The sequence below is a fragment of the Xiphophorus maculatus genome, chromosome 11, assembly GCF_002775205.1.
Source record: "Xiphophorus maculatus strain JP 163 A chromosome 11, X_maculatus-5.0-male, whole genome shotgun sequence".
Lineage (NCBI taxonomy): Eukaryota > Metazoa > Chordata > Actinopteri > Cyprinodontiformes > Poeciliidae > Xiphophorus > Xiphophorus maculatus.
In genome coordinates, this window is record NC_036453.1 from 16,865,358 (window position 1) to 16,878,075 (window position 12,718).

General features: G+C 40.6%; 1 protein-coding gene across 8 annotated transcripts in view; it reads left to right on the forward strand.

Annotated features, from left to right (window-relative positions):
- Positions 1–12,718, forward strand: part of arhgap32 (Rho GTPase activating protein 32) — a 124,688-nt gene that overhangs the window by 85,258 nt on the left and 26,712 nt on the right. For 5 of the 8 annotated variants that reach the window (XM_023342592.1, XM_023342595.1, XM_023342594.1 and 2 more), the window contains 8 exons: positions 34–120; positions 2,040–2,177; positions 2,997–3,089; positions 4,282–4,404; positions 5,026–5,103; positions 6,500–6,581; positions 8,343–8,393; positions 8,707–8,781. In XM_023342592.1, coding sequence (XP_023198360.1) covers positions 34–120; positions 2,040–2,177; positions 2,997–3,089; positions 4,282–4,404; positions 5,026–5,103; positions 6,500–6,581; positions 8,343–8,393; positions 8,707–8,781 — 727 coding nt within the window. Of the gene's footprint in view, positions 1–28; positions 121–2,039; positions 2,178–2,996; positions 3,090–4,281; positions 4,405–5,025; positions 5,104–6,499; positions 6,582–8,342; positions 8,394–8,706; positions 8,782–12,718 lie in introns of all 8 variants that reach the window. The other 3 variants (XM_023342599.1, XM_023342596.1, XM_023342597.1) reach the window with 3 other exon arrangements.

The window sequence follows — 12,718 nt, forward strand, 5'->3', positions numbered from 1 at the left end:
CATTCCCACCTGTGTGCTTGTCTGATCTTTCAGCTGACCCTGGGAGATGAGCAGTGTGAAGTGACACGAAACAGTTATGAGTCCAAAGAGCTGGTGTACTTGGTTCATATCTACTGCCAGGTAAGACTGCAGACCTAACACTAGCTGCGCTTCCATTGGATTGCACAATTTGACATTTCGAATAAATTCTCGGTCTTCGATAAAATGTTTTGCTGAAAACATTTTAGCGGTAAACTGTGAAGTAGTTTTACTTTGCAAAACTGCATCACACAAGTCGCATGATCAGCAACCGGATGTTGCCGCTGGTGCAAACCACAAAGAAGAAAACAACGACAGGAAGAAGTTGGAGGATTCTTTTTTTTTAAATGAACAAACTTATTTACTTGTGATTTTGATTGCATTTCTTAAATGGAAGCACAGAAATGGCTACGTAGTAATTTTGACAGCAGAATATTGGCGATGTTTTGCACACACATCCTACTAATTCAGACATACGCTGCTGTTTATTCAGCTACTGATTGTCATCACATTCTGTTCAGGTATCATACGTCGTTCCTTATTTATTCAACTCCTTGCAGCCGTTGGAAAACCTGTAAATCTGCCCCAGTTCTATTTGGAAAAGAGGAAAAATCCTCCTGCATAAACATGGCCTTGAGTCGAGCACTCTGAGCCCTCAATAGAGGAAGTAGCGCAGAGACTGGTCGAGTGCCACAAACCCAAAAAAGGAGGAGTAAGCAGGAGCGCCGTCTGAAAGTGGAGCAGAAAAGCCCACAGAGTCCTCCCTGTGGCGTCTCTCCCTGCCAACATTTTTAAAACAGCACCAGAATCAGTCAACTGAGCTGGGTTCTGCAGCTCTAGTCCCACAAGTTCTGGCTTCACTTCAAATAGATCCTTCTTTAGCAAATCAAAGTGGAGGACATTTTCTACCTCGAGTTTTCCTCCCTGGGGGCTTGGAGTTCTTTGACAGGATCAAATGGAACAAATCTCTGAAATCCTGGTTTTGTTTTGAATAGAAATAGGTTAAACTAAATGGAGGGGACTGGAGGAAGGAACTCTGGGTTTGCACTTGCTCTGAGCCACTGCTAATGTTCTTTATTTGCGAAGACAATTCCTGAATCCCAGTACAAACTTCCACTGGAGAGCCTGAGCTGTTTGAGGTATGAAACCTCTGCAGCAGAAAAGGACTGAATGGTGACAACGGTGTGGCTCTGTGGAGAGCCTGCGTCATCTTCAGATCCTTCTGTGGCCAACCAGATCCTCCAGTCTAGGTGTTTTAGATCTACAGGACCAAGTCCAACAGTTGTTTGACTAACTGTAGTAGAGGATGGATAGATAAACTATACACAGAAGATCAGCTGTTGGCGCATATTAACATCAACTTCGTACTTTAATAAGTCATCCATTTGGCTACTTCCTGTATATTTTATAAAAATGGTTACCACTGCACAATGTAGATAAATTGTGTCTTCTCTGCAATATCAGTGTGAGCAGTATTGGTATCACAGGGTACTGCTTGGAATTTAAAAAAATTATTTCTGTTTATTTAGGTAATTGTTATAGCTAATGAAAACCCACTTTTTGTTCAGTAAAAGTTCAATATTTCATAGGATCGAGTTAAAAATGTTTTTTTACAAGCATGTTAGTGGAAAATCAAGTGGAAGGAAAAAGTGTAGCGGCTAAAGGTGCACCAGCAACAACTATAACTGCAACCTTGACATGAGGTTGCAAAGTCGGTTCAAGAGTTTGGGGCAGAATAACAGCTGGAGTCAGGAGCCACTACACACACAGTGTGCAGCAATTTGAGACCAGAGGTCAAAGTTACAGTTATTGTGAACAGATTCTTTTTTATTTAGATCCTGAAACATAAAATATCGTTGAACCCGGGTTTTCCCTTGACTGTGTTTTTCCTGGCATCTTGTAATGGCAAGGATCATCGTCTTCATTAGCATAAGAACTGCAGGAGCAGTTAGCTCTGGAAGCAGCCAGTGGATCTGACTGCTGTGTGTGCACATGTGTGTGTGTGTGTTCTGTTCCTGAAGGGCCGGAGCTGGATTGTGAAGCGCAGCTATGAGGATTTCCGTGTTCTGGACAAACACCTGCATCTCTGCATCTACGACCGGCGCTTCTCCCAGTTGCCTGAGCTGCCCCGATTGGACAGTCTGACTGACCAGTCAGAGGTGAGCTCATCTGATCCATCTTTTTGTTTGGTGTTGTGATGTAGAAAAAGACAGGTGTTCAGGTTAGGAAATGAATGACTCGGAGCCCACTACCTCCAATTAAAATGAACCTTGAGGTGAAAGTTCAACTCTAACTCTTTTATACCTGCATACTCTCACCAGTTCTTAATTTTTCTTCACGCATTTCAGCTCTACTTTGAGTCATATTAAAGCTTCATCATTCGCTGACAATTATCTTTTAAGATTTAATTCAGCTGTAAAAACTGCCAAAGCTGCTTTGTACTATTTAAGATAACATAAAGCAGAAATATAAAAAGGTATTTATGCTCAAAGAAAAATAATAGAAAGATATTAATAGCTGTTAATGTTCTGAATTAATCAAAATTGGGTTTTTTAGCATCACACATGATTTAATCTCGCAGGTTCGCCTTTCAATAGACGTCATGAAACAAAAAATTTAATTAACAAAGAGGCCCAAGGGGATTGGTCAATATTTAGCTGAGTTTCAGTGATTGGTCAGAGAAAAGGAAATACAGAAAACCTGTAGGTGGCTGGTCAGATTTGCAGAAAAGTGAAAATTGCAAGTTTGCGCAAAATTTGCAAATGAGTGAATCTGCATTCATAGTTCGCAACTTCACAACCTTCTGGTTATAGACCTGTAGGACCAACAGTTTGCTGCAGATGTAACCTCTTATTGAGAGGAAGCACCTTCTCACCGAGCTGTTCACCCATTTCAGTTAAAGCGTTTATCACACAGTAGTGGTAGTTACCTAGGTGACAGGGACGGTGGAGTAATGGGCTGTTATCTTCCATCTCCAGTCGGTTTCCCAGATGTTGTTGGCGTACCTCTCCCGACTCTCGGCCATTGCTGACAACAAGATTAACTGTGGCCCCGCCCTCACATGGATGGAGGTAACTCTGCTCTGTCTTAAAGGTTTACCTTAATATTGTTTCTGAAATGTTGTTCTAGTCATGGCCAAAACCTTTCTGTTTTGGTTTGTGTGGTGTGAATCAAACACGGATTATACTCTTATTTATTCATTACAAAGAGAAAATTCGGTGTCCCTGTATATCGCTTTCATATAAAGGACAGTCCTTCGCCAACATGAAGGTGAGGAAGTCTTTGAAATCACATGGAAGGGCTCGACCTCTACGAACGTGCCACTTCATAAAATAGTTTTTATCATGAGAGGTTTAATTTGAAGAAAGTTTCAGGATGCATCAGGAAACACCAGGAGCCCCTTAATGTCTGTTTACATCAGGGAAGATGGGCTGCAAATCTGTAAAAAGCACCAGAGGAAGTTAGTTATTCCAATAAATTTGCCTTCTGATTGTTTTGGAGTTCTGGAAAATTGTTTTATCAACAGAAAAAAACAGATGGTGTAGTTTCCCTACAGGGAAATTCTACTTAATTCTGCCAGGAAAAAAAGAGTGGGATCAAAACATTGTTCAATAGCTACTTTTTCCACAATTTCAAGCATAGGTGGGTGATCGAAGTATGTTGCAGCCTGATGCTGTTGCAGCCTGATGTTATGGGGTCTCATAACCTCATTGAGAAGCTGGGATCAGCTTTTAAAAAGTAGATGGAGAAACAGAAACCATGGTCACTATCTGTTAGGATTTGGCCCAGTAGTTGATATCCCTGATGATCTAATGAACTGTAAATGTTAAAGTGAGCATAAATTTTAATTTTGGCAGGCCATAAAAATATATTTAAAAAATCGGTAACTGTTGAACCTAAAACAACAAAACCTTTGTCCATGACTTTTGTTTGACTTTGAAATGCCTTATTTTTATATACAGTGAAACTATAAAGCATGCACTCAGTACATTTTCCCAAAGCAGCCTTTTTACCCAAGTGGAACCTTACAATGGTCTGAGTGTGGAAACCTTACATTTCTCTGGAGTAGGGAGTTGATTTTATTTAACAAGATGAAATAAAACTTAAACATGATTGCTGCTTTTGTAAATATGTCCAAACTAAAAACTATGGAGACATTTCACTCCCCTTGTAGTGATCTATTAGTTGTGCATTGATGCTGTTAATGATATTTATTGTGTGCGTGCGTGTGTGTGTCCGTCTGTGGGTGTGCATGTTGACCAGGTGGATAATAAAGGGAATCATCTGCTGGTTCATGAAGAATCCTCCATCAACGTGCCGGCCATTGCTGCAGCTCACGTCATTAAGCGCTACATCGCTCAGGCCTCAGATGAGCTGTCGTTTGAGGTGATGATCATAATCATTAGTAAACCAACAGGGGTTTTTGTTGCTGTTTTTGTTACCTTTGTAGATAAGCATTTCCCGTTTTGTGTTTAAAAATGTATCTGAATGGGTGGTTGGTTGATGTTTAGTTGTTTATGGTGCAGTGAATTGACTTTTGAGAAAAGTGGTAAAATTATTTTCTTCAAACTACTCCTTTTTATTCAAAAATTTTTGTTTGCCAGTATGCAGCATGCATTACAAACTAAATGAATTAAATAAATAAGTAATAAATAAACAACAGTAACTGACAGCATTAGTAAACCAGTTCTACATCTGACCTCGTAGCTTCACATCCTCTTTGTTTGTCTGTCTTGGAGCTGTTCCTCTGGAAAAACCGAATAGTGTTCTGCTGATTTGATTAGATTGATTAAATATGTAAACAGACGACTTATCTTGAAGGTTCTGTTTATGTGGACCTCCAGAATTTCAAGAAGAAATACTTCCTGAATCCTTCAGGTTCCTGCAAAGGAATTTAGTAGCACATGAGAGCAGAGAGGGAAAGATGACAGCAAGCATTAATAGGAACTGAAAAGATGGTTATATCTTCACAGTGTTGATCCTCTTCTTGTCTGTTGCTCTGTGCAGGTTGGGGACATCGTCTCTGTGATTGACATGCCCCCAAAAGAGGACACCACCTGGTGGAGGGGCAAGCATGGCTTTCAGGTACTCTCATACCACATGGCAGAAATCAAAAGAATTCACGTTCACTTTCAGTCTGTGCCTCAGGCTTGAAAGCTTGAGGATTTTAGGAGACAAGAAAGAAGCATTGCGTTTCAAAGTAAAATTTTGATGAAAAAAAAAAAAAAAAGACAAAGCAAAGAAACAAATCTGCCTTGTGTGAGGCTTTGGAGAGATTACCGGTGCACCTGCTTCTCCTGTGACACTCGACGCATTATTACAAAGCTCTTTGTTCAGATGTGAAACGCACCGTAACAGGTGTTATTCAGGCCTGACTTACATGAACAATGACCTGCTGCATTATTGACTGGTTAGTCACACTTACAGTTTAACAAATCTAATGTAAACTGTGTTGCATGTTTTTGTGAACATAAGCCTGAAGAACTAAAAAGAAACTGTCTAGATCTTAGAAATCTTTGACTCGCACATATATCAGTTTGAGCACGTTTAGGTTCCCCAGAATATGAAAATATATACATAAATACATACAATATATACAGTACAGAACAAAAGTTTGGACACGCCTTCTCATTGAATTCAATTAGAAAGTGTGTCCGAACTTTTGGTCTGTACTGTACATACATTGTATATATACACAGTATATAAGGATATGGACTCAATATTTTGAGGTACTATTCTGAAAATGTTAAAAATGACGATAAGAACAATTTCTTTGTTATTCTTCACTTTGTTTTTTGCTCTTTTTTGTCATATTCTTCTTTAGGACACTAGTCGCATAAAGAAAATGTGATTTGTATCACAAAACTGTACACAGTAACTGCATTTAATCATATTTTCACATTTATTGACATTCAATGATGTTGTCATGGAACATGGATTTTAAACAATTGGAATTCATAGTGATGGCAATAAATCAAAATTTTTATGAAACAATGTTTAATCACGATAAATGATAAACGATGCAATAAATCCCTACCCCTATTAATAATACATAAGAGCAGCATTCAAAATATTTTTTCTACCCTTCCTGCAGCTCACTGGTCAGAGCCGGTCAAGCTGAAATGTCTGTTGTTTTGATCATCTCTACTCTTATGTAAAAATGCATATTTAAAATATGGATCTAACGAAGTTTTTTTGAACTTCAGACCTGAATGAGGATAGATGGTTGAAGGGAAGCAACTTCCCTGTCCCACCTATTAACAGTATGTCTTCTTTTGCACTGACTCATTATAACGTTGTATGTTTACCGTGTAACACTCTGCACGCTAAACTTACAAACCTGCAGATTACCAGAGTAACGGCTGATGACTGAATGAGAACAGATTGAAACAGATGAGCTGCAGATGAAATGAGTTCTCGTGTTTCAAGTCCTCATGTTCTCTAACTAACTCCAGCTCTCTCTTTGCTTCCCTCCCTTCAGGTTGGCTTCTTTCCCAGCGAGTGTGTGGAGCTCATAAACGATAAAGTGCCACAGTCCATGACCAACTCTGTGCCAAAACCAGGTACTGCCGCCGCTCTGCATCCATTCTGGACTGGGGGCTTCAGGGTGGGCTTGAGGTTTCCTTAATAATAATCGATCTCCATTGACAACATTATAGATCATAAACTTATCACATCAGACTGACTCAGATGTCGGAAATTTGTACAGATCGTTGTGTCGGGAACAAACGGACTCGCTGTCCTTGGCACCCCTCCCTCACCCTACCATCAGCTGCAGCTGTTTAGCATTAGATCGTCCTAGAATGGAAGAGAGCGCCATCAAAATGCCAAACCCATTCATGATCAAAGCTCAGTGTGTTTTATAAATCTGCCTCCTACCTTCCAAATCCATGACTGTGACTCACTGTCACAACCATCCACTGGGCTTAATGGTGGGTGACTGAATCCAAACCACCACAGGCCCTCTAAGACGTGAGGGAATGATGAAATGGAAATGAAAACACTCCAAGTTTCCCAGCTAATGAGGATCTAGAAATATCATCAGAGGTTAACGGGCCTTTTAGAGGTTAGGTTATCTGGTTTTACTAACCACATCCATTGTAACTAAACCAGACTGCTGCTTTGCTTTTTAGCCGTCGCCGTGCACACCCACAGCTCCCCTCTGTCTCAAGTTGGGTTCCTGCTTGCCCACTTCTTGCTTTTAAATGTTTCAGGGCCTGTTTTGATTTTTGCATCTGTTTTGCCATAAAATAGTCACAGGTCAGTTGCATCATTTGCATACCTTAAACATTTCTTTCATTTTTCTGTTCTTTTTTTATTTTTATTTGAGCCATAACCTTATGTCCTACATACAACAGAGTATTAGGCCCAGGCTAAGAAAAAAAATGATGAGAATGAAGTCATATTGCAAGAAATAAGTCATAATATTGGAACAAAAAAGCCTTATGAGAATTAAGTCATAATCTAATGGGAATAAAGTTATAGAAGTCGAAATAATATGAGAACAAAGTAATATTACTAGAATAAGCTCATTATGAGAGTAAAGCCATAAGAATATGAGAAAAATGTCGTAATAATACAAGAAAAATATAATAATACAAAAAAAAATTTGTAATAATGTTAGAAAAGAGTTGTAATACTGACAGAAAAGTCATGATACAAGAATAGTCATAACATTACCAGAAGAGTGTTGATAATGAGAAAAAGTTGTAATACGAGTAAAAACGTCATATTACCAGACTTGTCATAATTATACAAAAAAAAAGTCAAATAGGAGAATAAAGTCGTAATAATATAAAAAATAAAGTCGTGTAAACAGTATAAAGTCGTAATCATACAAGAAAAAAGTCATATGACTTATATAAAGTTGTAATATTTGAATGAAGTAGTAATTTTAGAAGTCCTGCACAAAAAATAATTAAAGGTTAAAATAAGGAATGTTGAGCATCTTTAGTGTCGTTTTAGGACATAATCTTTTAACACGTCAGTATCAAATTATTAACAGTAGCAGAACCTTTTGAAACAACGGACCATTTCACACGAAGAACCACGAACCAGACGAACTGGTCACCTCAGTTCTTGAAGCTTTGCTCTCATTAAAACAACTTTTTTCTGGTAATTTTATGAATCTCTTAGTCTTACCCTCCTACTCTGCTGTACCTAAATGAACAGCTTACTGCAGATTAAGTGTTAAAGCACCCTCTGGTGTGTTGAATGTTGCACTGTTTCCTCGGCGCTGCTTCACTGCGTTGTTTATAATGTTTGCTGGTTTGTTTTGAGCATGTCTTAATTCGCTGCCTTTGACTGTGACTCCTCTGCCTCAGCCTCCCCCTCCTCTGGCCTGCAGCCTGCTTCATGGAGTCTCTTCCCCCCCTGTGCGTGTTGGTATACACACCTCACCTGCCTCTCTGAATATTCACCCTCACTCGCCTGCATATAAACACACAGTTGTTCAAAATGGCTTTATGTAAAAATGTAAATTAGATTCCAGTGCAGCTTCTTCACTTGTTAGATCCAGCTAGTTTTTCCTTCCTACACACGAAAACGTACACGGCTGGTTTGTTATCTGACTTAAAGTGCTTTTCTCCCTCTGATTCTCTCATGCCGCCATCATCCAACCATGCATCCATCCATCCATTCATCCATCCAAATGTCTGTTGGTCCATCCGTCCATGGGATTGCATGCAGACTTGGAGATGGAGAGTGTAATGCCGGACAATGCATGGGTGGCCGACCCGCTAAACCACTACAACCTAAGTTCAGGTAGACCAAACTCCCCTTCCAGTGTGTTGTCCCACCACTTCCTAACAGGAACACACACACACACACAAAAGAACTAACTCCTTCCTCCTGAGTGATGTGTTTGCACTGTGTGTCTCTTAACATTCTTATTGGTTGCGGTACCTAAACTGGGTTTGGGCTCAACTCTTCACTTACGGGAAGGTTTTGTAGTCGTTTCATGTGTTTTATTTGAAGAGAACATGAAAATAAAGAGCAGCACACCCGCAACTTTGCCCTTTCTTTTCTTTTTCCCTGTGTTTTTTTTCTTTCTTTCTCTTTCATCACCAAATTACTCTGGATTGTGGGAAGAAGTTGAACATTTCTAAGCAGAAATGCGGAGTCTGTCTTGGATGAGGAGCAACTATTAGGACTCTTGAACTGTTTGTACAATGCACGGCTCGTGGTAGCGCTCAACTTTCTGTGATTCCTTCTGATGAAGAAATATCCTGACAGCCCAAGGAATGAAGAACTGAACTTGGTTTTGGTTTTCTTCTCTCAATCCTTTTACATCCTGAAAGTGTCCGTTTATCGTAGATCTTCCTAAGTGTGCAATCTTTGGCTTTTACACACCTGCTGATATAGCAGCCTCTGCTATATCTGCAGATCAGCTCTGCACTGGTGTGCAAAGTCCATGCATAATATGATAAAAAAAAGTTTTTAATTCTTTGGTGTAACTCTTCAAAAGATGGGAGGAACATTTGTAAGCAGGGAACAGGACTGGAGTAAATAAGTGATGAGTGTGGATCTCAGAGAACCACACAGAGTTGCTGGTTGCGTGTGTGTGTGTGTGTGGTGGTGGGGGGTGATGAGGGCCATCTGTGTGTGTCTGATTGAAGGTGAAAGGCCGCTGCAGGAATGCCATGGTGCTAGCTCTCCACCAGTCTTGATTTATTTAATCCGTTCACAATGAAGGGCCCTGTAAACCCATCCAAGCGACGTTAAGGCTTTGTCCTGCAGGAGTTGGAGTCTCTGTCTCCCTCTCCATGGCGACTGAAAGAGCACATTCCTGCAGGGAACCACATGCTACTGGAAAAATCTCCTCGCTTTGCCTGGACCCACTCTCCCCCGCCACCAACCAATGCTGGATGGAAACTGTTAGCGTGCAACCGTCTCAGTTAAAATCAAGACCATACAAGCTCAAGGCTGCTGATCCTTTACTCTGGATGCTTGGGTTGCTTTGCTCTGAAACCTGGGATTAGACTCTCCAGCCCCGAACAGTAGAAATAAAGCTTTTTCTCGTTTTGTTTTGTTTTACGTCAGTTCGAAACCAGAAAGTTGGGGAACTGTAGATGAAATAAATGTCCGTTAGACGTCTTTCCTCCTCACACAGAACAGTAGACCTGAAACAGACACAGAGCCGGCTCTCGTCTGCTCCCCTCTTCATCATGTGTGGGGACCAACAATCTGGGCAGCTGTGAGCATGTTGGAGCCAAGACAGCTGGTTATGTGAGGCAGAGAGGAAGGGGAACGGGGAGAGAATGTGCGAGACAGGGTTTGATTTGTCCTCCCGTTCCCAAGGATTATGGATCATTTCCTGCCGCTGTGAAACTATGCAAGCTGCTTTGTGTACTATGCTAAGCCTCAGGAAGGTTTGTTTGCAGGAACTTCATGATCAAAAACAACTTTTTGTTTGTTTCCACTTCTATTTTATTGCAGTTATATGCAAAACACAAACAAAGTTGTAAAACTGTGAATCAAATTTTTTTTAAATGCAAATCTGAATATTGATGAGTGGACGGATTAGAGTGGTTTAGAGTTACAACTAATTAGTTAGAGGCATTAAACCTCTGACCTTATCCAGAAATCAGAGTCGGACCATTAAACATTAAGTTTGAGAAGTCCTGATGTAAACCATTCCTGCATGTCTTAGTTTATCATTTAATTTATTCGATCTAAAACACTCAGACACACATATAGTAATAATAATAGCTGTTACTATACAGTCAAAACTTCAACTGCAAATTAAAGAAATTCAAAAGAAAGTCAAGTAAAAATAATTCACAAGTGTTGTATAAATCGCTTATACAGATCTACACTAAAGATGTTTGTTGCAAACAAGCCATTTCAACTCTTCATAGCTTTACAATAAGAAAAAATTAATAGAAAACACAGAATCAACAATTAAATCCAGACAACAGGAGAAAAAAAGATTCAAAAGTAGGTAAATCGCCATCAAGAAGGTTTCGATCAGATTTCAGGTATTAAAACTGAATGAGCTTTCACTCAGCATCTTAACTCATATTTCTTCATCCATAAACAATTTTTGAATCTTTTTAGGGAGCATATTATTTTTTTGTTTGGCATATTATTTGTGCAGACTTAAATTTTACTAGCTCAACAAACTTTAATACTCCCCACTGGCTTAGCAAAGCATTGGTGTGTTTGTTATATAATATGTGATTTACTCTCCGTATGGCTTTTTTTTGTTGTTATTTTTGCAGAACATAAATAGGTTGGAAGTTATTTCCCCAAATCTTTACACAACATGACAAACAAGGTAGTACGGTCGACCTCTACGTCTGCCATTTGTTGGTTGACCCTGTCCTGCTTTGTTTTGTGTTATTGTGAAGAATTATGATGCCTGGAGAAGGTTTAACTCAGTCATTCATGCGCAAACAGATTCCCTCATTATCACCAGCTTACACTGATCTGTGACAAAATGTAAAAGAAAGTAAGTAACATAAAATATGATTGTGGGGTATGAATATTCCTGCCACGATAACTTTAGGTTAAGTAATTAACCCCGGTTCTCTGAAACATGAGTGAGGTATCTCACTATGGGACACGACCCCAGCGCCTGTCCCCCAGAAGCTCTATTACATTACGCCAGTCTTGACTGGCCGGTAGAAGTGACGTCAGCTCCAGGAGGAGGAGCTTCCTCCTAGTATAAATGCCTGACGACACGCAAGCGATCTTCAGTCTTTTAAGCACACCTCTTCCTCGCTCCAGGCAAGGAGGGTGATCTGGTGAGATACCTCACTCATGTTTCAGAGAACCGGGGTTAATTACTTAACCTAAAGTTCTCTTTCAACATTCGTTTCGGTATCTCACTATGGGATGTGGCTACTCCCGTATTGCCAGATAAGCTTACTCGAAGACCAAAAGATGCATCCTGCAGTTATCCAAGTGTGGATCCCACGCCCAAAACTGTGTGAGCCAGAGTTGGTGCCGTGACATCCAATCTATAGAACCTGGTGAAGGTGTGAGGAGTTGCCCAGCTGGCAGCATCACATATGTCCTCCAAAGGTATACCCTGAAACAGTGCCCAGGATGAGGCCATGCCACGAGTGGAATGAGCTCGTAGACCTGCAGGGGGTGCAAGGCCTTTACTCTGATAGGCCATAGCAATAGCTCCGACTACCCAATGGGAAAGGCGTTGCTTCGTTAGAGGTTTCCCTTTATGTGGTGAAGCCCATGACACAAACAGCTGCTCAGATTTGCGAAAACCAGCCGTTTTCTTCACATAGATCTGAAGCGCTCGCACGGGGCAGAGCGTATGCAGTCTTTCATGCTCCTGAGAGGAGAACGGTGGAGGGCAAAAAGCCATCAACTCCAAAGGGCGGCATGGCAAGGCCGGGTTAAAAACCTTTGGTATATAAGCTGGATTGGTTTTCAGTAAAACCTTATGATTCTGCTCAGTAAACCGCATGCAGGAGGGGTTTACTGAAAAAGCTTGAATGTCGCTCACACGTTTGGTAGAAACCAATGCGACTAACAAGGCTGTCTTAAACGAGAGCACTTTAAGCTCAGCCTGCTCCAAAGGTTCGAAAGGTACATGTGACAAGGCATCAAGTACCATCGGTAAATCCCATGAAGGAGTGAGGCTTTTAGACACCGGCCGGAGCCGTCGTGCACCCTTCATGAACTGGCACACCAGAGGATGTTGCCCCACTGTCTTGTCTCCAAAGCCTACATGACA